We start from the raw sequence: 27679 nt of genomic DNA on the forward strand, positions 1-27679 counted from the left end.
GAATTGGATTCCCCTATATTGTCTAGGGACTGGGTTGTAGTGGCTTAGTTCGTCCGTAGTCGATGAGTCGAGTGAATTATCATAAGAGATGATAATTCATTGAGTCAGAATGAGTTCTGATAAGTATGACTCACGACCAACTCGATATTCGGCCTAGAGTATCATACACATATGGTATAACTACGCCTTGCAAGCCTAGGCAAGCATGACCTGGGTTGCAGAGTTATTTTCGAAGTCGACTCGGGTCCGCCTTCAAGCCGAGGAGGCGAAGCAGCACCTTGTGGAGGCATGAAGGAGGACAAAGGTCGAGATCTCCAAACTATCATTGGATCTGGGCTTGGCCATCCGTCATGCCGAAGAACCCGAGACGAAAGGGGCCTGGAAGCTAAGGAGGCGAAAGGGGCCTGGGAGGAGAAGAACTAGGCTTCCGAACGGGAGAAGAGAGACGTAGCCTCTTACAAGGAATTTGAGGGGTTCTAATACGGCCTCCGGTGCTCCAGTCAGGTTGCCTATGAGTTCAGGTGTCAGATCGTCACTGGTCGTTTCAAGACGAGATACCTCATACTCGAGATCGACGAGGCAGAGATTATATCAGCCAGTCCTCTCTAGGATAAGTGGCACAGTGTATTAGTTTGCTATTGCTTCTACTCGTACATCTTCTTCCATTCGACTCATCGAAGCGCTCATCTACTTCTCCCCGGAAGAGGATATGGCACAAAGCACCAAGAATACGCATTCAAACTCCTTTTCTCTACTACAATCATATCTCTCTATATTTCCTCTCCAATGATCGTTGGGCACATCAGACAGTGTAGTTTCATTGTTGCTTGTAAGAAGCTTATTATACTCGGAAGACAAGAAAGCTAAGCGGTGAGAATTTTTACTACAAACCTACTTGTCTTCTGACCGGCAGCATTGGATGGTCCACGTGGACTTCGCTTCCGCCCATTATAAGACAACGTGTCGACCGTGGGACACGTACTACTGTTCGTAGAAAAAGTGGAACGCGATACGTCACGGTCTACAAGGCGGGAAAGTAGCCTTCGCGTCCCGGGAGACACATCCTGGATTGCCTGTCTCTCAGACGATTCCAAACACAGCTGGGGGCCGCAATTTGTCGAACAGTCAACATGGGGCCGAGACACTAACCAAGCGTAAAGTTTTATCTTCAATATCGTGATCGGATTGATACACGGGATCCTCGCTCGCCAAAAGATGTTGCGTTCAGTGGTCTGTTAGTGCACACCTTTGCATCCTCGAGCGCTTTTTCTACTCACCCTGTTTTACTTTCGTTGACACAACTATGCGGGACCCATGTGAAAACCTATTAATACCACCAATCATTGTGTGGGTAGATAAACGGAAAACATATAAACGAACATAAAATCATTCAACTACGGAAATACAACTGCATAGACGACTCGAGACACTCACAAGCAAAAAATAATTAGGAATTTATTATATATTTATTGCATTACTACCACCCTGCATTACAATGAGAGTAGAGGACGCTCCACAGAACAACTTGGAGCGTCGTCTCGTACGTAACACAACGCTATCACCGCAGTTCTATATATCATCTCAGGCAACCCTTTATTGCTTTCCGGCTAGTTTGGGCTGAGGATGCTAATATACATAGGATCGATGTTGCGGTAGGGCTCTCGCTCCCGAAGCCTATGGAACAGAGATCTCTTCAGTCCAGTCTTCCTCCGTGCCATTCCTGATCTCACCCATTTTGGCCCGTCTGCCAACGAACCTGTGATTACGATGACCGTCTTCTCGCTAACCAGGCTTGCGAGAGCAACCGTCGCTTCCGGCTCCATGGCGGACGAAGCATCCACCAGGAAAATGTGAGTGAAGTGGTCGGCTCTGATTCCGGCGCTGTGAAGCCTGAAGCTGCTCATGAACGTCGACGCCACCACGGCGAACTGCTGCAGCTCATCGGGAGGTGGGCAAACGAAGCACTCCCCTTCGTACATGCATGTCGGCATAATGTCCTCCGGCACAAGGTCCCAGTCTCGAAAGGCTGCATAAGCTCGGAACAACTTCGTCTCTGGGATTTCGTCGAACAAACTTTGCATGAGTGCATCGCACGTCTTGTTCCTGGGAGAGCACACAAGTATTCTGCAGTCGGAGGAGTCCTTGTAAATCCGGACGATGGCTTCCCGAATGATGTGCCCGGTGATAGAAAGATTTGATCGAGCTCCCGTGAAGCTCAGATTCGATTCGGCCTCCATGTCACTGAGAGGTCGATGATCTATAAGCGGTCCGTCGATGAGATAAGGTACAAGGCCTTCAAGGTTTTGAATCCTTCTCAACGTGCGAATCTTGGAATCTCTGATGTTTAGTGAAGCCTGGAATATGGGTGAGCACGAGGAATTGGTCGGCGGTGTTGGATCGGGGAAGAGGATTTTGCACAGTAGAGGATCTGTCGCAGCTGAGACGGCCACATGAGACCTTTTCAAGCAAACTCTGTTGAAGGAGAAGTTCACGTCGTACTTCTTCGCCGGCGAATGCTGTTTATGGAAATCAAGTTCGAATTCTGCCAGCACCGTTGTACTCTTTACCACGCGTACGATGACTCCCTGGCACAAGAACAAAGCGAGTGAATAAACGAGTGTTACTCTCCGAATCATAGTTTCGCATACAGAGAACATTGAAACGAAAGAAGAGGGAGGATGTTTGAGAGACGAACCTTAAAGGGTGCAGCGTCCGTGTTGCCTGAAGGTTTCAGAATGACATAATCTCTTGATAAAAGATAAGGCCGTCTCTCAGGAACTGCGTCGATCTCGAAAGCTACAAAGGGATAGACATCGTTCTGTTTCTTACTGCTCTTCCCGGTTTGTCCGGCGCTCCGAGTTCTAAACTCGGTCTTTGGCCGCAAGTCCAGAGTAACTTCCGACAGTAAATAATCGCTCCATTTCTGGTTATTGCAAACACCAACAATTAATTATGAGATGAAGCAACAGCAGCAGTTCAAAGATCATGTCCAACTTCTTTGGCCATAAGCTGCAGTAGACATGGAAGATCACGAGTCTCCTGATTTCTTTCCGTGGTAGCATTGCCACCCAACGGTATGCAATTAGACAGGGGAACTGAGTAGATATGACAGAGTACCTCTTGCTCGTAGTCCTCTGCATAAAGCAAGGTTGCAAAGTATTCGGCATAATTCTGCGGAGACAATGGCATCTTCAGAACTGGCGGCACTATGTCTCTCTTGATCATCACCTGCAGATGCTCCGGAATGTCGTATCTTGGAGTCGTGCGCTTTAGGTTGGATCCAGGTGTACCCGGCGATCTTCCGTCGGATTCAGGTGGCTGTGATGAGAGGCTAAATGGATAAGATTTTGACCGGATTGGAGAAGCTGGAGACGCCTTGGATGACAAAGGAGAAGAAGATGCAGAATCGTTGGACGAAGGAGAAGAAGTGTTTGGCCGAGATTTGCGGGGATTCTTGGATGTGAATTGGCTAGTGGTATCGACTAGGACGGTGAGGACAGGTTCGTAAGGCGACTTTGATCGAGGAGCGCTGGCTGCAGAGACCATGGATGACAGAGACGAAGATGCAGCAGCTTTTGACGAGGGTTCAGAGGGATTCGACGGTAGCTGACGCTTGTCGACATAGCGCGTGGCACTGGTGACCGTGGTGGAAGGCGACTGCGTCGAGGCAGCAAATGAAGAAGGCGGTTTCGATGGAAGAGGACTTGCCGTAGCTGCCTTGGACGACGAAGGGGACGATGGAGAAGCCCGACATGATGGTTCGGAGGGATTAGACGGGGGCTGATGCTTGGCAGCGGCGACGGCGGAACGCGACTGCGACGGGGCGGCAGGTGGAGGAGGTGACTTCCATGGAAGAGGATTTGCTTTGGAAACCTCGGAGGACAAAGGGGAAGATGGAGAAGCTCCTGAGGAAGAAAAAGAAGCTTTCAGAGAAGGTTCGGAAGGATTCACCAGCTGCTGGCGCTTGACGGGATCGGCGGCGTCGGTGACAGTGGGTGACGGCTTGGACGGAAGAGGGCGAGCTGCCTGAACCTCGGACGGCAGAGGTTGCGAGAAAGATGGAGAAGCTCCAAGCGAAGGTTGACGGGGCTGCACCGGAAGCTGGGGCTTAACGAAGTGGAATGAATCAGTGGTAAGTGATGAAGGAAACGACGAGGCTTGCGCCGTCCTCCTAGTTGACATCAGCGCCGGAGATCGTGTCGGCGAGTCGTCCGCCCGATGATAGTATCCGCCATGAGTGCTACTTGTACTTGTTGCATTCGATCGATCGAGACCCTTGTCCTCTTCTCCGCCGAAGAAAATGCGTCGCAAAACATCAAGAAGAAAACCCATGAGAAACTTCTTCACTCCGTCTTCTCCGATGATCGTTGCAGGAGCAGAGAGTTTGCTGCGCTCGGTGCGAGAAGAGCGTTCCCTTATCAGGTGAGAATGCTTAGACGAGAAGTCTTCGTTTGGGAAGGGGGAAAGTGGCAGCGGACAGGGATCCGCGGGATTTACGCATGTGATGGCACTCCAATCCGCTCGAAGGGCCCTACGCACGGACGCGGCTACCTCGCAGGAATAGCCAATGGTAATGCTTTTATATTCAAGTCTGTGATCTGGCTGCTACATGGGATCCTCAGCAAAGCGACGGGTTCGATGCCTAGTTAGTGCGCACAAGCGCTTTTCCGAAACTTTTCGCTTCCCCCACGACGTTCTTACCCTAATCATAACTCGCGGGAGCCACATCCGGGCCCACTATCTTCTCCAATCATAGTGCAGGTAAGAATTGAAGGCAATCGACTGCATCAGTGGCACCAATTCGGCACCTCTCCGAGTCAGCATTCGGCAGGTCGTAACGATTTCGTCTCGAAGTAAAGAATAAATGCACCGAAGAAAGCAAATGATACGTTTACAAGTGTTTTCATTTGACTTGATTACGATGTTTCTTAATAGTATCTACTGTGTTTATATTGATGTATTTAAAATATTATAAGTAATATTATATTATGTTTCTTTAGTTACTATTTGTTCGTAGATCATTATAATATTATACTTTCAGACTTGAAATTATTTGGTTGAGGTAAGAAGTTTATTTTGATTATGTATAGTATATTTTTTAGTAAGTTTTATAGTATTTTTTTATTGTGATGGTCAAAAACACTATAAAAAGTTTGTTTTAGTCTTATTTAGGTAATATTTTTTTTTTAACTATTATATGGTTTCTAACAAGGTTCGTCGTACCGTACCGTACCGACGTTTTGACCTGGGCTCGGTACGGTACGTACCGCCCGATACAGGCGGTACACTTCGGTATGGTAGACATTGATTTCTAGTGTATATTGATTTTATTTGACTCGTTTATAATGCTTTATGTAAGTTTTATAATATTTTTATTATGGTGACTAAAACATTACAACAAACAAAAAATACTGTAATAGGCCAAAAAACAATAACAGGTAAAAAAAAATTAAAAAGGTATTTTTGAGTTTTTTAAATTAGGAGCACTATTTGTGACAAAGCAAAATAAGAGATAACTATTGAAAAAACACAAAATATGAGTATTTTCTATGAAAATCACCCATTGTATTATCTCATATATGAGCCTTGTCACGAAGATATAATATAATAATAGTCATTAACACTACTATATGTTTTGTTCTAATATGCTTATGAAATGTTAACTATATTTATATGAATAGTAATATGTATACTATAGTATTTTATGTTCTGATATAATATTAGTTATATTACTTTCATTATGAAAATACATTTAAATGTAAGCTTCGAAAAGCATTGCTAGCAAGTCATGATTTGAAATGTATATGGAACCGATATTTTGAAAACTGTATAAGTGAAAAAATTGATATTCAAGTATTATATATTAATAAGCCATGGTTTTAAAATGCATGTACAGTTTAAGTTTTTATGCAAGCATAAGGAAATTATTTGATATTTTGCATATTTCAAAAACATGTTTTGAATGCATAAAAAATTATTTGTTTCAGATAAAATAATTATTTATAAATAAATTATTTTACAAAGTTTAATTTAAGAGAGAACATTGAAATATTAAATCAAACTTTGTGATTTGATAGATTTGGCTGAGGAGTCTTAGTATAAGAGTTCCTATTATATTATAGTTGAAGTCAAAATTTTAAGTTTATATTTAAAATTCTTTCGACATACAATTAACTAATTAAGAGTATAAAGTAGAAGCATACAATTAGGAAGAGAGAAAGGGATTTGAGACATGAGAGATTGTAAAGTTTTATATTTAATAAGAGTTCATAATTTTAAAGTATCTCCTCTATTCTCTTCTATTGTCATTCTTCTATAAATTTTTTTATGCCCACTGTCTCTTTTGAGAGGATTTTCCAACACATCATGGACTTAGCTGCCTAGTAGGGTTAAAAAAATCACAAGAGATTGCTTAGGATTTAGTTACTAAGTGATTTGTATGCTCCCTAAAGTATTGCTCTCCAATTATTCCACCATTATTAGACCGATTTTACGATAGGTACCTTTTGATGCTATCTGAAAAAATTCTTTGTGTGATATGCAAAGGCACTATCTTTAGATCCAAAAATACTGTCTGTAAGAGAATTATACTTTCTCTTCTCTTTCTATCTTTTCACGGGACCAATTAGATTGATGATTCATGGAGGTTGAGAGAGAAACTATAATATCTGAACGGTATCCTCTATAAGATACATTGTTTAACCCTTAGAAGTATTGTTTATTTATAAACGAGAACAGAGAGTCTAAGATAAGTTATTAAGAGAGTTCTTCCCATCAATGAGACCCCATAACGAATCCTATTTTAATATAGATTTTTTTTTTTTTTTTTTTTTTTTCTGATGACCAATATTTGTTATCAAAATCCAATTAATTTTATTATATATCTTATCTAATTATAAAGGATCATATAATCGTCTCGGTGATGTCGTCGAGGCTACATCGCCTTTTTCTCCCTAGGTGGGAAAAGGTGACGCCGCGTCGCCTTGACACTGAAAAATTCTTTATATATATATATAAATATATATATATATATATATATATATATATATATATATATATATATATATATATATATATATATATATATATATATATATATATATATATGCGACGTCCCCTGCCTGGGAAGAGGAGAGAGGCGACGTCGCCAAATATATATATTATTATTATATATATACATATATATACCGAACGGTATACCTACCGTACCATACCGAGCGAATATCGAAACTCCGTATGATATTTCAATCCTTATATCAAATACCAATTTTAATCAACAACTGAGCATTAGAACCAAAGCTCCACAGATCAATGCCAATATATCTTCTTTCTTGGATGTTGGATTGAGACATTAGTTTACAATAATCTAACAAAAGCTCCACTTAATTTTATATTAGAAGTTGATAAAGACTTTAGTTTACAGTGATCTAACGAGCACATTATCATTAATATGGATTCAACTATTTTAATCGGATGTTCATCCTTAATAAAATTAATGAATCAGTTATTTTAATCAACTTCCTTTTTTTAAAAAAAATTGTATTGCATCATTCAAAGGCTTAATAAAAAAAAGTGAGTGTTGATGTGATGATAAAGTTGTTCCTTCGCTTTCTTAATAGAAGCTTTAAAAACAGCTAAGATTAAAAATACTATAAAAGAGGATGGTAATGGCTCCCTCCTCCTGTTGAAATGCTCTGCTCTGCTCTTTCCAACTGTTAACCTCTTTATCCTTCAGCTTTAACAACTACGCCAGCAATCAGTCAAACCTTAGAGCTATCACTGTGAGCTCTCGAGAGCATATAGCAGTAATCAGGGCCGAAATGAAGGAAGAACAAATCCAACACTGTTGTAACCATTATCCACCCACTCTTATCCACGTCCTTTTCTTCAATTATCTATAAAACTAGAGAGTTCTTGCCAACTAAGATAAGAATTGGCAGGTGACGACGACAAAAGCAAGCAGTACAAATCTATTGAGACCATAAACCACTGAGTCCAGGTTCGGACAATTGATTTCTTTATGATATATGACAAAAGAAAGATACTACCATTATCCTTATCTTTTCCTTTGGTTTCTCTGCACTCTACTATTGTGTTCTTCTACTTGCTCTTGAGCAATCTTTGGAGTTTTGCATTTAAGCTTGTGCTGAGATTGGCTTCAGATTCTGTTCTTGTGTTCTGCCTTTGAGGCAATCTCAGGAGCCATGTAACTGTGTTCATGCATCAAACAGAAAGTAGAAAAGCTTTAGATGTCTTCCTTCTCATGAATCTTTTTCTTTCTTTGCTCGCTCACGCATTCACATCGCATGATTAGGGAATACACAAGTTAATCAGTATGATAGAGACTAGATTCTAAATGAATTACATAAGAATTGGAGGAAACTCTAAGAAGACAATGTCATGAACATCATCTCTCGCTGTCACCAAGTCAGGAGGACGATTACTTTTATGGTAGACATTAAAAGTACATGAATTTATATCAGGTAGAATGCTCGAGCGATCTAAAAGCTTGGAGTGGGTCAGCCAGTGGAGTCCTTTTGTCTTCCCAATCACTCTTCTTCTTCTTCTTCTTTTCTTTTGTTTATCCTCCTGCCATAATTGCAGGGAGAAGGGCACGGAATTCAATTGTGTGGTCCACTGAATCTTAGCAATCACATTCCTTGATCTTCGAGGGCCCTACCAACCTACCTAATCCACCATCTCCAGCATATCGTATCGATGCTTCTCTAATGAACTGAGTAAGTCTTCCAAGTGTTCTTGTACTTGGGCTGCATACAAGAAAACAAGAGCAGGTAAGAGTGGACTCGGTTTCCTTCCAACGAGAACGGCAATACTACACCTTTCCTACATCATCATCATCATCTTTGGCAACGGCAGGACCACAGAACGTGCACTCTAACCTTGTCTTCCACCTTTCCTCCGACAAAGCTTCCGTGCGCCATCTACAACCGAAAGCATCAACGGTATACTCACTCATATCTGCTAGCTGTGGGCACTTTGATCACCATGGCATAATTATCCTTCTTCTTCGAAGAACCTAAAATGAAGGCGACGGTGAAGGATCATAAAGCGTCAATATCTCTGGGGTTGTCGAAGGCTCGCTGGCCCCAAGAACAGTGGCCATTGTTGTCGCCGGCAGTGACCTGTGGGCGCCTTCCAGACTGTAAAGCTTCGTAACAGTGATAACAGGAGAAAGCATGGAGTTCATTTATGTGGCTGAATCTGTAGATATGCCTATAGATTATGCATATATAGGAAGGAGACCTAACTCTACTTTTGTGTCTTTCTCATCACTTGATGTATTATATGAGAAAGCGAGATAGAGTCCTAGGGGTGATGCAAGGTTGCTCCACACGCAACAGTTGATGCATGTAGGACATGTATCCTAATGATATATATATATATATATATATATATCATGGACAAGGCAATATGATAACATGCAAAAGATACTGTATTCATCATATCAGGATACGTATTTTACACAAAGGTTATATACCTATTCATACACATCCATGCAGATTCATCAGTCTGTAAAGAAGGGAATATTATATATATATATATATATATATATATTTATATATCTAATGTAGGTGGTGTATCAGAATACGCGTATAAGTTGCATGACGTAGACAATTAAAAGTCAAGTCAAAGTACCCAATCGGCTGGGTTTTACTAAGTCACTCATTACGTGGTGAGTGCAACAGAGGTGCAAGGAAATTATTGCCATACAGGAAGGCATCACAGTAGGCATCTATATGAGGGTACACACCTTGTTATCTTCCGTGTAGTTTACTTGGGACTACCCTTGTCTCTCAATCCTCATCATCCCTTCTTATATTCCATGTCTCACTGGCTGTGATCTACAACCGAGCAGCAAAGGGGAAAGGAATCTACTACTCTCCTTCTTGCTGAAAAACTTGATGGATCTATTGATGAGGAAGCCAAAGGAGAAAAGGAAGGGGTTGGAAATGATGTATCAGATGGCAAAGATGTCCTTTTTGCTTCTCGGCTTGGTTTCTGCAGCACTAGTCCCTTACTCCCTCGACGTCTTCCGCTCTCTTCGCAGTCTCTGGATCCTCTCCCAGTTTGCCATCTTCGTCATCTGGAAGCTCTCCAGCACCAAGAACGGTGAAGAACATCGACCCAGCAATGTTCTCGACCTCACTCTTCCTACTCTAATCTCTGATGACTCACCGGAGACCTGGCTGGATGTCCTTCCCTCCCCGACCTCCGAGACTTGGTACGATGTCCCTTCCTCCCCACCCACTTCCACCACCTTCTCCTGCGCTAGTCCGTCCGAGACGGAACCCTTGCCGCCGGAGATCGAGAAGGTGATGATGGAGCCACCGGACGAGCATAAGACGATCGATGACACCTGGAACGCAATCATGGAGGGCGGTAAGCGGCCGGCGAAGAGTGCGCTGAGGCGACATCGCCGTGAGGAGCAGGGATCGGAGACGACGGTTCCCGGAAAAGGGCTGAAAGGGCCCGAGATGCCGAACGAGAAGGTTGCGCCGGTGGTGATCAATGAGGAGGTGGGGTGGAGGAGAAGGGAAGTCCTCGTGGTCGGCCAAGACGAGCTGTTCCAACGGGTGGAGACGTTCATCAAGAAGCACTACGACCATCTCAAGCTCCAGCGCGAGGAGTCGGCGCAGCGCCGCTTCTTGGAGAGGCTTCGTTGGCCCGCGTAGTACAGTCTCCAACGTCCCTATACTTCCTCCTTTTGTGTCTCATCCTACATCACCATTATTAGGCACGCATTCTCTTCTAAAGTTGTGTGTCTGCACGCATCGCCATTACAGAAGTGCCGCTGATCTGCTACCAGTCATGGTGTCAAAGTTTTCTGTGTAGATAGCTCATGTAATGAGACCTCGGTGTAAATATGCTACTGGAAACTCTTCACTACGTGAAGCATCGTCTCTATGTAACTCTCCTTGTGAAATCTAAACGTAGTCGGACGTGCTACTTCTTTGCATTGCCTCAGCGCTCCATTGCTTCTCCCATAACCTAACTTTCTTCTCCTGTAATTGGTGAACGCAAAGATAATATGCACACAAAAAGGTCGAAGCATATTATTTTGGTCATGTTGTTCCAAAAACATTGGAGAAGTCACCCAAACCATCCAAAAACTTCTCCATCTAATCGAATGGGTTGGCAAATCCTACCTCTGGATCAAAAAGGGAAAAAGAAGAATAAGAAAAGCTTCCTTTTCGCAAGCTTATCTTCTGCGAATTATCTCTCTTTCGCAAGATATATTTGCATGACTCGGTCAATCGAAAATGACATGTTGCATTTGTTTAGCATTGACTCTAGACCGAATGCTTTACGTGGGTTAATGATGGGGGTTCCCTAACCCAGGATATTATCTGAGTCTGATTAAGAATTGCTGGATTAGGTAGGGTTAGCTACTTGGTCAACTCTCACTGCTTGCCTGAGCCCTACTCCTTCAAAGAAGATTGGTCGTCACTTGTTCATGGTGATATCACAAATATGTCATCTGCAATCAAAGCTCGTCTTTCTTACTGAATCACCATGTTACGTTCTGATACTTTTCTTTATCTTCCACCTTTCAGGTGATGTTATTGCATTAAACTCACTTTCGTAATTACCCAACCAAATCTTAGAGTCTCTGTCATGTGTTGACTTATTCAAAGGTGATCAAGTAAACAGTATATTATATACGGTACATGAAAACGAACAGATATCAGAAAGTCTAGAAGATGAAAGATCAAACAATGTAAACAGCAGCAAAGATAGTTGGAGAAATTACTCTGAAAGTAGGCAATCTTTAGCATGATTGACTTGCATGCAGTCAAGAACAACTGATTTCATATGCTGGGATTGATAAGCATTTTTGGATTCTTGGAGTTAAATATAAGAAATTCAAGCATATAAAGACTTCTACATTAATTATATATTCCTTAAATATCATTTGTGTGGAAAGATGTAGGACTAATATTTTGATAAGAATTTTTTGAAGGATTTATGTGAAATGATGTGCAAAAGGAAAAGAAGCTTTGATCTTTAGTTTGAGTTAAATTTAAGAAGCTTATAATTGATGTTCTTCATGGATGTCACACAAACCAGGTAAATTCTACGTCGACCATTATTTCTCTGTGTTCATGTTGTATTGTTGATGCCCATGATAGTTCGTCTGGTTTCAAAATCAAGTAAATATGAGATGATCATTTCTCGTTTGTACAGCAAAAGTTTGCGACATTTGAGAGGTTAATTAATCTCGGCTGCATTAGCCAAACTTATTTTATACCGATCTTAAGGATGATATGAGTCAAACCTACCTGAAGTCCCTAATTTGACTCGACTCGAGCATATAGGAGGCTTTCATGTGTGGTTCAAAGACTATTAATGTGTCTCCTTATATATATTTATATTGCAGAAGTTTATTATTGTCTTAAAGCCATTCGGCGGACGAGTAGTTGGCAACTCGCCATCAGCTCGGAGCGTTGACGAGCCATGGAGTCCTAATCACTACCCCATGCTGCACCAGTCATTGATTAGCAGCATATCTACTATGATTCACGCAGGAGGAACTAAGCGAAAATGACACTGAATTAGGCTGAAGAAAAGAATAGAAGATAAGAACAATTATTGAAGAAGCTTTATTGAAGAAATGTAGAGAGATTTCCTCGTATAGTTGGAGAAATCTTATCTTCTATCATGCCCCCGCAAGATGGTGCTCCTGATAAGGATACCAATCTTGGATCGATGCAAAGAATGGTTTACAAGCAAGAGACTTCATGAGTAGGGCAAGAGCAGATCACTGCTATTGTTGCGATTGCTGTTGCTGTGAGGGCACAGGCGTTCTCTTCGTTCTCCTTAAGTCCGTCCTTCGTTCTCCTTAAGTCCACCGACTGTTAGCAGATCAGCGAAGGCTACCGCGGTGAGGAAGATGAGGATTGACCGTGGAGCCTATTAGGAATGTGGCTACAACGGCGTTGGTCGCTGGTCGAAGACAAGGGCAAAGCTTCGCTTTTTTCAACGACGTTGGTTGTTGGCCAAAGGCAAGAGTGAAACTTCGCTTTTCTCACTGTTCTGATACCATGAAGAAAAGAATAGAAGATAAGAACAATTACTGAAAAAGCTTTATTGAAGAAATGAAAAATGTTTCAATACATTATCCCTCTCCTATTTATATATATTAGGAGAAATGATTTCCCTATCTTCTATAAGAGGCTACCACGTTAATGCCTTCGCCTGCGAAGTGAGTTCTTTTTCTTCCAGTACTTGGACGCAGCTGCAAAGATCGATCACAAGTAGAAATGCTAAATACTGTCTTGGGCTTTCAGGCAGATAGAAAAGGGATGTGGCTCGTTGATTCAGAGGACTTGCGCATGCTTTCGCGGTTGACCTGGAGTCAACGTGTATAAGAGAAAACCTCCGGATTCTTTGTTTTCCTTTGACATGTAGTTCTTGTCTTTCTTGACAATGCTCATCTTAATGTGAATGAAAGAAGTTTTGGCATCTTAGGGAAGTACAGAGAAGAAACCAGTGTTTCTAGATCTTGGATTCTTTGTGGCGTTTAGTCGAAGAAAAGGAGCCCCCCTGTTTACACATTGTCATTGTTGTTGTGCCATGCTTTGCCACTTGCAGCGACAGCTGACTTTGAGATACACTATTAGATCTCATGGACGTTAAGATAAGTTTGTGACGTAGCAACTAGTCGTCATCTATCTTGATCATGTCGAATGGCTTCCGAAAGGTCAAGTCAATAACTCCCCAAGGAGCCGACACCAAACATCAATGTCGTTCTCAGCCACCCATCATGTAACGTGGAGTAAATACACAGGAAAAAATATGATGTGCACAATACAGCGATAGTTCTTTGTTTTTTTTTAATTGGCCAATGATTTTTAAAATAAAAATGAGTGACCATATGAGTAGAATTATTGATCAGATTACAAATGTATATTCTATGTCGGATACCAATAAGATAAAATTTCTAGTCACTAGGTTTGTGGATGGATGTCGACTACAGAATCCACGACCAAATCTTGCATAGCTGACCGTACTTAAAGAAGGGACAAATTCGTCGTCTGTCATGTCGTGGGTTCTGTGACTTCCTACCGAGTTGAAATTGGCAGTAAAGCCACATTTCTGCTATGGTATCACAGTTCTACCAAAATGTAGACATTAGCAACAGATCCTGTTTAACATCATTCTTCAGTGTAATAGGCATTTCTGATGTGGTAGAACACACTTCCCGAATCCGAAAACAATCTCCTAGGAGTTGCTTCCCAAATCTCATCTCAATTACGTATCAATCCGACAACATACCGATACACGGACTACGCGGACAGTTCGTTATCGAACGGACTGTACTACAGTAATAAACTGTAACAGTACTATAGTGCTTCAGTGATACACCGTAGAATATTACAATACTACAGTAGGAGAAAATAGCTCGATAAACCTTGATGTATCGTTCGATAAGCCTTGATGTACCGCTCGATACGTCGGTACCGTACCATACCGAGCTAACATCGAAACATCGGTATGATACGATATTACATACCTTAATCTCAATATTGTATCGAGCTCTCAAACATGATGCAACCCTAGTTAAAGATCACGTCCAGTGAAATAAACAGGCATGAGTTCTGTGCACTCAGGCCCATTGCAAACAAATATGTCAATTGATAGACAGAGATTACTTTGGAAGAGCACTTCAAAACTTCTGGTTGGAACCCCAGTTAATAAAAATGTGGCATCCCATAAACCCAAACCCAGTTTTGATCGGCTGGCACACAAGTATAACTTACAATCACAGTGACGGCTCAAAAAGAAATCTTCAGTTCATAGTGTTTGCAGTCTATTTGTTTACTGGGTTTTACTAATCCCATGGTCCACAATGACATCAATACTGTATTATAAGTTCTTTAAGACCACCAACATATCAGATAACTCGCCATCCACAGAGGTTCTGTTATTCTCAACGGGCTTCGTATTGCACAACTGCATCATTTGAAAGACAAACTATTAGTACAGGGAAAAGATTCATGGACATCGTTGCATCAAAAAAATGTCATGCAGGTATATAAACAACAAAAAATTGCTTTAAGGATAAAAACAAGCATATTCTTTGTTATCATTTAAAACCCAAAATATATGAAGAAATGAAACAGTTTAAAGATGACTTCAGGCTTTCACCAACTTAGTTGTGTGATTCATACTCGATCCCAGGAACATAACTGAAAACAGTGCCACCGGACAGGACAATTGAGTCGGCTTTAGTTCAATGATGAAAATCACTATATTCTTTTCTAATCCCACTAAATGAGACTCAACTATCTCTGAAACTGTCTTGCCTAAAGTAACAGTTTGCATGATTTGCTGCATACCATACTCTGTACACTATGTTTATATTGCATGGGATAAATAAATTGGGGCCAAAGTTGCCGTCTGATGCATTTTCACATTATGACAATTTATATTTGAACAATGTTCAGCTTTGACATTCTAAAGAAAAAAGATAGCATCAGGCACATCATTCAACATTCTTTTATGTCTCCTCTCCATTTTAACCATTTCACCTTAACTCTACAGCTAATATCTTCATCAATCTCCAAAAACTCCAATTCTGTTCAAAATTATAGTTAATAAGATATTTAAAATCTTACTTCTATCACCTTTTTGACTATTTCTTTTGATTACACCCACAATTCTTCTCTAGATATTGCTAAAATTGCACTTCATAGTTTGATCTTAGTTTCACTTAGTCTAAAACTCATATAAGATTAATTGCCATTTTCAAGATTAGGCACTCTAGATGCAAAAGATTTATTTACCTAGCTTAAAGCTAAGCGAGGATAAAAAAAAGGAGAAAGAACAATTCAAGTTTAAAATTAATCAATACTAGATAGGATCATGGCAATTTAATGCCAAAGATTTATTCTATGCTTGAAGCTCCCAACTATATCCTTGTATTTTTATCTACCTTTTGCCTTGAATTATTGCACCTAAAATAAAGATAAGCCCCATTTTTCTGTGTGCCAACCTTTGTTATGTTATTTGGCATCAGTAAGCAGTGGCAGCTCCAAACTTAATATAGGACTAATGTAGTAAAAGTTTAAGCAGTATTAGTAACATCATTAAGAGAACAAGAATGCATTTCTCATCAAGTATCGTCAATAAGCTAGAACTGTAGAAAAAGAGGCAATCTAAAAGGAAATAGATGTACAAAAACAGGAAATTTAAATGAACATATAACATTCATACTCCATAAACATGTTGTATGGGGATTTTCACTGTAAAATCCCAGATAATGATTTGACACATAAACGCCAAATCTTTGAACATATAGTTGCTGGTATAGGTTATACAGAAGCACCATAAAACAATTAAGAGTAAAGAGATGAATCATCATCAAAATATAGACTCAAAAAAAGCAGATGACCGATGAATCCAAGACAAAACAACTACTTAAGTCATTTTTCTACCTATCCTTCAATTCATTTGCAAAAGCATAAATTTCCACACGATCAACCAAGAAAACCCACCAAAAACAACAAATAATTAGGGCTGTGGCAGCGGTATCTATGAAAAAGACGATACAATTGACCAAGACATCAGAGTTACAACACCATATGTCAAAAAATATTAGTTACAAATAGAAGCGGCCCTCCGCTCTTCAGCCATCAATGATCAACAAACTAAGACCTCGAGCAACGACAACACGAAGTCTAAAGGAAAACTGAATACTACATACCTCTCCGAGTGCGCTTCTTGTAAAGGATGCGATATCCACACTCCCTGCACTGTATCACGTCCCCAGGCTTCAGCGTGTTCTCCGCTCCACAATCTGCAATCATGTTCGTTCCAATTTTTGACATAATCAAGACCATAAAGCAACGGATAACATCACAATAACCAAAAACTCCTTCGATCAAGGGAAAAAGAACAAGATCTTGCACCTCCACATATGTAACTAACAGGTTCAGGCTGCAGGGGATCCATGACTCAGGAAACAAAGGCTAGGGTTTGACCAGAAAACAAAAGAAAGCAACCGATCAGGATCCATCGAATAACAGAACGAAATCCAATTGATGAGCGATGAACTAAATCATACTCTTCTAGAGGAGAAAGAAACGGGATCGTCGAGCGCTCTAGGCTTGCGGCGACCAAGGACAGAACTACCGACGGCAGCCACGGCGTGTTTTGGTCAGCAAGCCGCCGCTTACCTTTATAAACCGGGAAAGCGTGACTCGGGCTAACCCGGGATGACTTACGACCGAACCGGTCGAGCAAACCTGGTTAGAGTAATATTGATAAATCTATTTTATTTGCCTACCCTTGAGTCCTACCTGCCTTATGATTGGCTAGATAGAGTGAGTCCCAATGGTATCCTTCACATTCTTCAATGACATAGCGGGTAGCGGAAAGGTGATGTGTGAAATGGTAAGGCAGCTTAGGACTCCTGCCAGGTCGGGGAGGGGAGGCCACTCCTTAAGAACACAGATTAGGGCTGAGTAACCACACTGAAACCGGAATCCTCCCTCTTTGTGGGTGCCTCTGTTCGTCTGATCTGCAACCTTCCGAAGGAGGAGAGAGTGATGGTCTGCATTAACGATGCCCTCACTGACGATGAGCTCTGAGCGGTGCTCGCGCGGCTGGAGGAGGAGGAGGAGCGGACCTTTTCGGGCTCGTCTGCAAGCGCTGGCTCCGTTTGCAGAGCTCTGAAAGTCGCCGACTCAGGGCCCGGGCTGGCCCTGTCATGCTCCGCCGAATGGCCGACCGGTTCACGGGCCTCCTGGAGCTCGACCTCTCTCAATCCGCCTGGAGGTCGTTCTACCCTGGATTCCGGAATTTTCGTGTGATTGATCTCCAGAACTGTAAAGGTGAGTTTTTTTCTGCTCAGTCGATGTGATGGTCTGTAGTTCAATTGTTTGGTACAGATTTTTGTGTGGTTGATCACGTCTACTTATTGAACTAGTTAAAATAGGAACCTTATTTGGAAGACGACTACTATGTTCCGGAGCATGGTCAGCCCACGGTTTTCACTATGTTTGCACATCGTTGTTAGCAATCAATGGTGGGCGGAAAAGTAAAATAAGAACCTTGCTTGGTTGTAGCATCTGCGCGGAATGGACCTTGTGTAATGGCCAATGGTGATTATTTTGGTGACTTATGTAAGAAATTGTTGTCTTAGACAATATACAGCATATTATTTGCTTCTAAATGGTCCATTTAAAAGGTGATTTGTGCTTTTCATTGGTTTCGAATGTGTGATACGTTTAACTCCTTTGTGAGAGAAAGGAGGTGTAAGAGTTGATTTTGGGTTGTCCGAGCTGGAGGCCAACTTAGATCCAACCTGATTCCTTTTCGAGTCGGTCTTAGGGAAATTTGCCAAGCTGGATGTTCAATCCTTGTAAAACTAAGTTGGGGGAGAGTCTCGATATTGCCCCTCCGACCTCAAGTTAGTCAAGTCGGACTAGTCGGACAGATCGAATTTTATTTGTTGTTTTGTATCGTGTATTGGGTGTTCCTATGTGATCTTTTTATAGTGAGTGCCTGAGAGAGGAGCATTACACAGTTGTTTAGTGAGAAGCGGTTATAACAGCCCGACGACCTCGGGTTGTTTTATTCGCTTGTTATGTTGGTTGAAATTGCCATCAGTTGGAGCTAACATCGAGCGGTTCTACCAGTTTAGCTTGACCATGTGTCAACCAATAGCTTGGACACGTGGCGAGGGAGCCCTTGCTGGGTAGATGATGAGAATGATGGTATGGAGTGCTGACGAGTCAGCCACATAAGCTGTCGACAGGGCCACCATGTCGCTCTTGCTCTAATAGGAGGTATAATTTGGTGTAAAAATGTCATTTTTGGTTTTGATATAAGATTCGACTTCATGCTCTAGACATGGCAAAACATTAGGAAACACTGATTGCGATGACTTTGGCAGTCATAGCTCTTTGGATACTCAAGCGTGCACCTTTGTAGTTTATTATGGTTCATTTACCATTAATGCATTGTGAACTATTCTTTGTGTCATTTTACTTGATGTCTTTAAATTCGAATATCTTGTCATACAATTGATTTTGTTTCAAGTGTTTTTTCCCCTTTAGTTTTACCTCTGGAACTTCATGATCTTATATGATGATGCTTATGACACATGCCAGTTATTTTAGTTGTCTGTGATTACTGTTGTTTCTCCATGATGTTTTATCTATATTGTATCAGTGACAAACCTCATTGTCTTCTTTATTAAACTGACATGCAACCTTTGGTAAGTTAAATATTATAATAGAATTTGTCATCGTGTCATGTTCTTTTAGGATTTTACTTAATTCAGTTATCATGAGAAAATAGGTTATTTTGCCCTGGACTCTAAGAGTAATATAATCTATCTTCCTTCTGTTCCACAGGTGTCACTGATGTTGGGATAACTACTCTGGGAAATGGCCTCTGATCCATCCTGTCCCTTGATGTTTCCCAGTGCAGAAAGGTTACAGATAAAGCTATTGCTTTGGGTTTTTCGGATTTGAAAAGGTTGTACATGACAGGATCCAGATCTGTTACAGATGAATTATTAAAAGCTCTGTCTAAGAGCCGTGATACGTCGAAGATATAGGGTTGGGTCGATATATTAAGGTTTTAGATGTGAGTAAATTGGCGATGTTGGAGTTTCAAGAGTTGCTGAGGTTGCATCATCGTTGTTGAAAATTCTGAAGCTGTTGGACTGTTTCAGGGTTGGCCATGAATCCATATTTTTCCAGGGTTCACTTCTGCCATTATCTTGAGACTCTCATAATTGATGGATGCCGTGATGTTTCGGAAGAATCCATAAAATCCCTGTCACCTGCTTGTTGCCACAGCTTCAGGAGTTCAAGGATGGACTGCGTTTCCTTGATATGTGTGCTGTCAACTTGTAGACATCTTGACATGGGTTGGCTGTGACACAGTGACAGATTCGGCTTTACGGTCACAGGCAATGGGTGTTTTTGAGTCCCAACTGACAGTTTTAAAGATGAGCAACTGCATGAAGATCACAATTTCCGGTGTAGGCTCGATATTGAAATCTTGCAAATTTCTGGATTACCATGAGCTGCGATCATGCCCGCATATCACAAGGTTGGGTTGCCAGGAAGCTGGATTGCTGTAAAACAAACTATGATGGTTGCCTAGGTGAAGGTACTGAAGCGAAGGTTGATGTCTTGTTTTAAGACCTAGACGAAGACGATGGAACTCTGATTCCCCGGAGGTGCTTGCCTGCGAGGTCATGTGGCACCATCAACTGCCAATTATTTGCAACCATGAGAAAGCAAGAAGTGCAGGTTCTATCAAAATCTCCAATAATTATTATCTCTTGGGTATGTCAATATTTGGAAGCTAGAACTTGTACCTATCTCGATTCAGCTCAATGTTCACAAGGATTTCCTTTACAAACTGGAACTTGTAGATGTATTGTCGCTGCAAATATGGACAGGTGGGTGGGCCGACACCAGCTAACGTGATCCTCTCGTGAGGATGAAAGGCAACGGAAGCCCGTGATAGGTAACCTGCTGGGCCGGGACCACCGGACCCGTGGACCTGGAGAACTTACCGATCACGCCTCCTTTTCGTACGTGTCGATAGGTGGACGGCCGGATGTCTGCTTCAACGCCCTTTTGAGGGCCAACATCTGATGGCGTAGTTCGGTCGCGCCCGCTGCCCGGGGGAACGAGCCTCGACCAGCCACGTGAGAAGCACGAGGTGGCGGACCTCTCACTCCATCCGTCGGGCCACGCGTACGGTGGAGGATTCACCGGAGGCGGTCCCGGCTCGGATGGGGTCGCTCCTTCTCCGAGTGCCGACATTCCCCGCGACTGCGGTCACGAACAGGGGATATCTTGCGCCTGTCACCGGGTAGAGGGACGTGACGTCGGGGCGGTGAGCTGGGTCGTAACATATGTCGATGTCACCACCGTGGGGGGGTCCCTTTTATAAGATTAGCACGTAGGGCCATCGCCCTCTTAGTTTTCGAAGATGATGAGAAGACACGTCTTCTCATGCGCATTAAAATGGGCGTAAGGTTGTATCCACGGGCATCATTGTGGAGTAATTGCATCAGACACGCAGTACATACACCACTGGAGACTTGTGCTGTTTTGACATCACAGAACAGGTCACCCACATTATAGCGTGATCTTTCTGCTGTATCATGGCATCAGCTGGACCACACAAAAAATGGATTTCCAAGAATAATAGCAATTGAAGAACTTGCAGATGTCGTCATGCCGTGTTCTTGGTGGTAGGATCTGGTCACAAATCGACAGAAGAAGTATTCGATAACTGTCGTCATGGTAATTTGTGACGGGAAGATTGGGCGCACAGTGGTAGACTTCTTTGGATCTCAGTCACCAACAGCAACAGCACAGGAGAGTCGTCCAGCCAAATACTACCTTTATATAGGCCACTCGGGCGCCGACCTTTTGGACTGTCTTAACTTTTCTCCCTCGTCGCTCTGTTCTCTTCGCTACTCCGTCCATCCTTGAAACTGGGATCGAAAACGAGATCCGATTCACATGTAATATCCTTTCTTATGATGACTTCTTTTGAATCTATCCTCGGATGTTTATCTGTTCTTTTTCTGGTTTTGTAAGGTTGTTTTTTTTTTATCTGTCTTGGATGTTTCTGTGAACACGATTGGGAATCTTCTGCTTGGGATCAGATGAACAGCTTCAAAAAAAGAAAAAAAAAATAGATAAGTGTAAAGTTATCATCTTTTCTGGCTCAGCTTGTTCCTTGTTTTGTCTTGTTTCCCTGGTTTTCCAATACAAATCTGTGACTTAGATTTCAGGTGGGAAACTTCTCCAAACATGTTTTAGCTTTGGAGAAAAAAGGTCACTTTTTTCTGGTTCAACTTGCTTTTATCTTTTCTTGTGCTTTCGAATCATATGCCTTGTTCTTGGGGGCAATTTGCATTGCCACTTATGTCTGTGTCTGGCTATCTTTTCCCCTCTCTATCTTCATCGGTGCTCATCTGTTGCTCTGACTTGAGAAGCAATTATGCAGTGTGCTTATCTTGTCATATGGTTGGCTGGAAAGATAAAAGAGATGGACGGTGCTGCCTTGCCACTTTGTCAGCAGTGCTCGTGATCTTTTGGACCACTTTCTGGAGAGATTACATGTGAACGAGCCCCATGAATCACCTACCTGTTGGTTGCATTCAATCTGCCCACTCTTTTATCAGCTAATCTGTGAGGCTTTACATCCGTATCTTCCTTTTTCAATGCTACTCTTTCCTTAGCAGTCACGTAACTTGACATGTTTTCTTGTTGACACTGCAAATAGCACCTCGATTTGTCTCGTTTCCGAGAATTTCTATGTGTTCTCACTGCATTGTAAGCAGATTTGATGGAATCTTTCTTCTTGTTGTTCATGTGCCAAGACTTCCTTTCTTGCCTCTTGTTGCAGAACTAGATTTGTGGAAATGGGTTGTCTGCTATCGACTCCCGGGGAAGCCAGTCCATTGAGAAGGGCTGCAAGTATTGGGGAGGTGGCCGTGTTTGTGCCCGGATTCCGCATCCCTGAAAGCGTAGATTTATCTCAGCCACTGGGTGATTGTTTGTCGAGAGGCCTTCTCGATCGCCTCTCGAGTCTAAGAACTCGTATGGTCACCATGGCTGCTCAAGAAGCACGACGGTTCACAAAGCCAAGGAGAATAACAACTACAAGACATGGTTTGTGACTCCGGGATATGCGTCTCTTCTAGTTCGATTTGTAGAGATAGTTGCGACGCTATAATGCATTTGATTTGTGTGCAGGTTCTGCCTTGAGCGAACTTTTGCGTGCTCTTGAGGATTACCTGCCTGTTCTTCTGGGACTAGTGAAGGATGGTAATTGAACCAGTCACCTCATAAGGTTGTAGCTATTTGTTTGTGCTTGTGGTTGCGGCATGCTTACAGAATCACGAAATTGATTGGTGTAGGTTGCCAATTGAGAGACAAGGTGCCGTTTGTGTGGATTAACCAGGAAGATGATGCAGAGGTTAGTCGGTATCTTTTGACCTGTTAGTCCTCCTGCAAGTTGATTTCCTTGATTAAGATCAAGAAGACACTGAGACTGATTTGTTCTGCTAATTCTCTATGAAGGAAACTGCCATGACAAATGCTTGGTATGAGGTGTTGTCTGTGCTACATTTGATGGCTATGCTATCTTTGTTGCAAGCCAATAGGTTGCTTCTTCCCAAGATATCCAGCGAGGGTTATCAGCTAAAGATATCTGAAGGTGGGTAGCAACAGTAGGTCATATGATTCATGGATCCTCATCTTGTATCACAAATTTATTGCATACACGATCGTGAATATGTTATGATGTGAGATTTTGAACCTTCATTGTGGAATTTATTATTTGCTTGGAAAGTTAGTTTTTTAAGCAATTCCAGCTTCTTTTCTTTCTTATGGCTTTATTTATCGATAAAAGAGTATTAACGAACATGACACTGATGAAGTTGCACCATGAAACCTACTCATTTCCCATTGTTTGTAGAAGATAATTGCACAAACTCATTTTTTGCACTGACATTGACTACAGAGAACAGAAGAAAATCGATTGATATTTTGCTGAAGGCAGCAGGGTATTTGGATTGTGCCATTCGACATGTGCTCCCTCAAATAACTCCAGAACACAGGTTTATTTATCTTGAGGTCCTACTCATCACCAACTTCATTGATAGCCACTTGTCTAATTATCTTATGAATCATCAAGCCTCTTGGTATTCTGTTTTGGGGATATCCTAAAACTTCAAACATGATATATTTTTGATTTTTTTCTCATTTTATCGTGTGAATATTCTGAGTTTTCTTTTTTTCTTTTCAATATTGTGCAGGAAGGACCTTCCACTGGACCTGGAAGAAGGAGTTCTTCGAGCTCTATGTTTGCAAGCTCTGGGACAGGTACTTCTTGTTCACTGTTGTCATTTGGCGTGCAATTAACATAATGTTCGAACACTGTATCCTTTAGAGAGCAATCAAAGCAGCTAATGGCCTTTCATTATGTTGCCAATGTCTGCTTTTAACAATCATATGAACCCAAAGAAGTTGAAGAATGCACTAATTATCAACGCACAGCAAGTATGGCTGACACATGCAAGTGTGCTTAGTTTCAATTCCTCTCACAAATGAACAATTTTAATCAGGTAGGGAAACTAATTTGCCACTGGCTCACTCATTCTCCATTTTACGTGGTTGACAGTGTGTTGATATCCAGCTTGGGATGGCAATAGATAGTCCCAAGGCAACGCTTGCTGTGAAAAGGCGATTAGCGTGTGAAATGGTCAATTACTGGCATCAGGTATCAGCTATAAACTCTTCCATGTCTGACTGATATTAATTCTTTATTGTTTTCCTTGTCCAGATTAGCTTCATCTTTGAACTCCTCTGAACTGGCTGTACCAAACTGACATTGTACATCTATAATCTATGTTATGTAACCCTGCTGCCTGATATAGATTGATAATTAAAAGTGATGCCCATTCCTAAATATGGCATCTTCCATTTGTGTTTCTGTAAATAAACTATACGACTTTATCTGTTGTTCGGTTCGATATTTTTCTCAGTGCTTGTATGTCCCTGATCTCTGGAATTCGTTCTAACATTTCCCATTAAATTCCATTGCTTCACTGGCAATGTAGTCAATGCTGAGATATGTGTGAAACTCATGTGAAATGTCCTGGACCTATTCTAACGTTTACAGGCTCAGAACAACATGGCAAAGCTTCCTTCTACAGATGGCTGGGCTAAAAAGCATCAACTCTTTATTAAGTGGAAATATGCTGAAGCAAAGGTATGTCCTGCTTCTTTTTTAACATGTCCATCACATATTAAAGTTAAAGGTTTTGAGACATGGATGGTGAAAAGTGTTATTGTAATTGTTTGTCTATATTCATTTGGCCTTTTTCTCCTGTAAAAGTCTTTGTAGAATACAAATAGTAGCTCAAATGATGTATGAAGACACTTTATCCTAACCATCCAAGAAAGGAGATTTGTACATCATATATAGATATATTTATCCTACAAATATGATCTCCATTTGACTGCTTTGATTTTAAAGAAAGGAAAAGGTTTCTTGTTGTGAAAGCTCCAGAACTTGAGTTCTGGTCATTCAGCTAGCAGAAGCTCCTTCTGTTGCTTTCCCTCCACCTTCAGGTCTTGAACATATTAAATAGAAGAGATTGAATTAGAGATGACGATAGGTGAAGAATTAGTTTTTTTTACATGAAATATTAAAATGATCTAGGAATTTGCTTGCACCATATAATTTAATTATACTCATAATTTTTCATGTTCATGGGTGCCTAATGGTTGGCTGGACCAATTGCTTCATTACTAAGTCTCAATGATCGACCAGAGTTAATGAAACTTAAACATTATGTCAAACGGTTATATTAGTGATGACATCTCAATTAACTTGAATCAACTCTCAAAGTGTGTTTAGGGTTCTCTTGTAACTGTCTGAGTGCCAGACATGACATGAAACTCAAATTTCAAGAAATTTTTTTTTCTTAGACTGCAAACATTTGCTCCAGAGTGTTGGCTTGTTTTGAAGAAACATGTGGGGGATGTATTTATTTTCTGATTTCCATATAGCTCATTGTTCTTTCATTTTGCTTTTTTTAAAGGAGAAGCCAAACAACTCGCTATGTCTTTTCTTTTGCTTATTGCTGCTCAAGCATATATTTGAATACATAATTTTTCAATATAACAGGCTGCTGCATACTATTACCATGGACTGATACTTGATGAGGGCAACACAGAGAAATCCCATGGAGTGGCAATAGCTGCTTTGCAAGCATCAGAAGAGTATCTGAAGGAAAGCAAGAAAGCTTGTGAAACTTTCAATTCAACACCTCCTACATCAAGGTTTGTCAGCCATTACCCTCTCTCTTGCATTTAATACATCAGCATTGATGTTGTCACTAACATATAGGACCAGAATTAGTACCTTAGGACAAATCATTACATATCTGGATCAAAGTCTAAGCTTAGTATATTCTCTCTGCAGGAATCCCCCTCTTTGGGGATCTATGAAATATCTGTCTGAGAAGATTCCTAAAGATGCATCAAGTAAGATACGAATCAATCAAGATCTTTACAGTGAAGAAAGGTAATCATCTAGAGTTGATTGTGATGTCAAGCTAGTTATAATGGCATTTCATTCCAATTCTACAACTAGTAAACTGCACTTTACCGTTAATTTTAGGGTTGTTCTTCACCAACACAATCAAAGACTTGTTCCTGAAACCGATTCTTCATTGTTGCCAAATGAAGTTTTGCATCCATGAGATGGACTTTAGTATTGCTAAAAGCACCATGCAATTCTATTATAATAAGAGAACAACATAAAATGCAAATGTTTATGTTGATTCAAATCATGATCATTAAACATGAAGTGGATTTTTTGCAGCCTGTGAAGAAAGTATGCTAAATGTTTGTGTGTGCAGGACATTCAAGACAGCACCAAGTTTGCCAGATTTTGCTTTAGCACTAAAGCCTGATGACTACCAACTCCCTCCGTTGGATCCCTTATGGAACAAGGAGGATCACCACTACTAGAAACTAGCAAAGGGAGAAAGCATGGAAAATATGTCAGCAACATGTTCTTCAGCAACAATCATGCTATAGACTATTGGATGGAAGCCAGTTACATGTGTACATTATTTGTTGATGTAAGATGGTGTCCATTTGAAGGATGTTGATAGTTCTTTGCCAATGAGGAAATCAAATATTCTTTTCTTTTGACTACAGCTTTGTCAGTGACTTAGATGGCTTTCTTCTCCACTGTTCAATAATAATTGGCTTGAATAACTTTAAGCAGATTTGTTTTCTGATAGAAATTATAGTTAAACCTTCCTTTATTATTATTATTATTATTTTGTTTTCTCTCTCGTGGCAATTCTTTTGTTTGTCACCTTACAATTTCTTTTCTAGATCTAAGCTGTATAAATCTGAATTGTGAACACTGTCATGCTAGTAATAGATTGAACAACATGATCAAATATATAAAATGACCCCACAAACCTGTTTCATGTAATAAAGGGAATGTAACGATCCTACTAATACTTTTTAATTCATTTGGACTTACCTTTAGATTTTAAATAGATTATTTTTGTAATTTTAATTTTAGCCTTTCATGTTGTACAAATTAAACTTACCAAAATCCATCCTCAAAAAATTATTTTATATAATAAAATTTAAGATATTTATAAATAATTTTAAAAATATTAATTATAAGATAAATAATTCTTCCATTGATGATAGTATTCCAATAATTGCTTACAAGCAACAAGCCAAACCTAATTATTGTGGGAGAGTATAGTCAACACAATTTAGTCTTAACCAAAAAAACGTGAGGCCATTCGAGGAACCCTCGTGGTCGTCCTATGAGAGACTTGATGGGGGCACCAAGGCATCCAAGGTAGCTTTGAGATGATCTTCAAATGGAATTCGAATGTCTAAAGTGGTCTAAAGACTAGGCCAAGGTGGAGTCTGGCTCCTTGAAAGGTTCCTATATAAATGTCAATGTTGAGGGGAGTTTCTTGACTTGACATCTTCGATACTTAAATTAGATTTGAAATGATATATAGTGTAAAAGGATTATTTGTAGAGAGATTCGACCTTTAGGCCAGCATTGAAGGTTGACTTTTATACCTGACTGATCGAGGAAATCACCCGTAACG

The 27679-nt window shown here is 41.0% G+C and overlaps 3 protein-coding genes across 6 annotated transcripts; 1 reads left to right on the forward strand and 2 right to left on the reverse strand.

Moving 5' to 3' along the window:
- Positions 1-1435: 1435 nt before the first annotated feature.
- LOC135583763 (probable RNA helicase SDE3) lies at positions 1436-4537 on the reverse strand. Its single transcript, XM_065175313.1, has 3 exons — positions 3118-4537; positions 2696-2923; positions 1436-2585 (listed from the first exon to the last, which is right to left on the reverse strand). The coding sequence occupies exons 1-3, from the start codon at positions 4330-4332 to the stop codon at positions 1608-1610; spliced, it is 2421 nt and encodes an 806-aa protein (XP_065031385.1). The 5' UTR covers positions 4333-4537; the 3' UTR covers positions 1436-1607.
- Positions 4538-14688: 10151 nt separating this feature from the next.
- Positions 14689-17236, reverse strand: LOC103970171 (DNA-directed RNA polymerases II, IV and V subunit 12). The gene is made up of 4 exons (XM_009383836.3): positions 17090-17236; positions 16935-16994; positions 16730-16822; positions 14689-14976 (listed from the first exon to the last, which is right to left on the reverse strand). Exons 2-4 carry the CDS (start codon positions 16975-16977, stop codon positions 14954-14956), a joined length of 159 nt encoding a protein of 52 aa, XP_009382111.1. The 5' UTR covers positions 16978-16994; positions 17090-17236; the 3' UTR covers positions 14689-14953.
- Positions 17237-17494: 258 nt separating this feature from the next.
- On the forward strand, positions 17495-26744 carry LOC103970174 (uncharacterized). 4 transcript variants are annotated; one of them, XM_018821001.2, is made up of 15 exons: positions 17496-17858; positions 19386-21526; positions 21603-21842; positions 22015-22199; positions 22417-22682; positions 22767-22838; positions 22931-22989; positions 23094-23229; positions 23536-23632; positions 23831-23897; positions 24196-24294; positions 24697-24786; positions 25708-25862; positions 26005-26106; positions 26444-26744. In XM_018821001.2, the coding sequence occupies exons 5-15, from the start codon at positions 22433-22435 to the stop codon at positions 26553-26555; spliced, it is 1239 nt and encodes a 412-aa protein (XP_018676546.2). In that variant the 5' UTR covers positions 17496-17858; positions 19386-21526; positions 21603-21842; positions 22015-22199; positions 22417-22432; the 3' UTR covers positions 26556-26744. The 4 variants fall into 4 exon arrangements, with proteins under 4 accessions (XP_009382114.2, XP_018676546.2, XP_009382112.2 ...); XM_009383837.3 differs by lacking the exon at positions 21603-21842; XM_009383839.3 differs by lacking the exons at positions 21603-21842; positions 22015-22199 and having other exon boundaries at positions 17495-17858.
- Positions 26745-27679: the final 935 nt, after the last annotated feature.

This window comes from Musa acuminata, chromosome BXJ3-11 (genome assembly GCF_036884655.1).
Source record: "Musa acuminata AAA Group cultivar baxijiao chromosome BXJ3-11, Cavendish_Baxijiao_AAA, whole genome shotgun sequence".
In the NCBI taxonomy this organism is placed as follows: Eukaryota; Viridiplantae; Streptophyta; class Magnoliopsida; order Zingiberales; family Musaceae; genus Musa; species Musa acuminata.

Excerpts from the sequence above, each read along its gene's own strand:
- LOC135583763 (XM_065175313.1), bottom strand. The coding sequence starts at position 4,332 with ATGGGTTTTCTTCTTGATGTTTTGCGACGCATTTTCTTCGGCGGAGAA. Across the intron at positions 2,924-3,117 it reads CAGAGGACTACGAGCAAGAG|AAATGGAGCGATTATTTACT; the intron begins GTACTCTGTCAT and ends TGCAATAACCAG. Across the intron at positions 2,586-2,695 it reads CGGACGCTGCACCCTTTAAG|GGAGTCATCGTACGCGTGGT; the intron begins GTTCGTCTCTCA and ends TTCTTGTGCCAG.
- LOC103970171 (XM_009383836.3), bottom strand. The coding sequence starts at position 16,977 with ATGGATCCCCTGCAGCCTGAACCTGTTAGTTACATATGTGGAG. Across the intron at positions 16,823-16,934 it reads TGTTAGTTACATATGTGGAG|ATTGTGGAGCGGAGAACACG; the intron begins GTGCAAGATCTT and ends ACATGATTGCAG. Across the intron at positions 14,977-16,729 it reads CAAGAAGCGCACTCGGAGAG|TTGTGCAATACGAAGCCCGT; the intron begins GTATGTAGTATT and ends CAAATGATGCAG.
- LOC103970174 (XM_009383839.3), top strand. The coding sequence starts at position 22,433 with ATGGGTTGTCTGCTATCGACTCCCGGGGAAGCCAGTCCATTGAGAAGG. Across the intron at positions 22,839-22,930 it reads TCTGGGACTAGTGAAGGATG|GTTGCCAATTGAGAGACAAG; the intron begins GTAATTGAACCA and ends TGATTGGTGTAG. Across the intron at positions 26,107-26,443 it reads GATCTTTACAGTGAAGAAAG|GACATTCAAGACAGCACCAA; the intron begins GTAATCATCTAG and ends TTGTGTGTGCAG.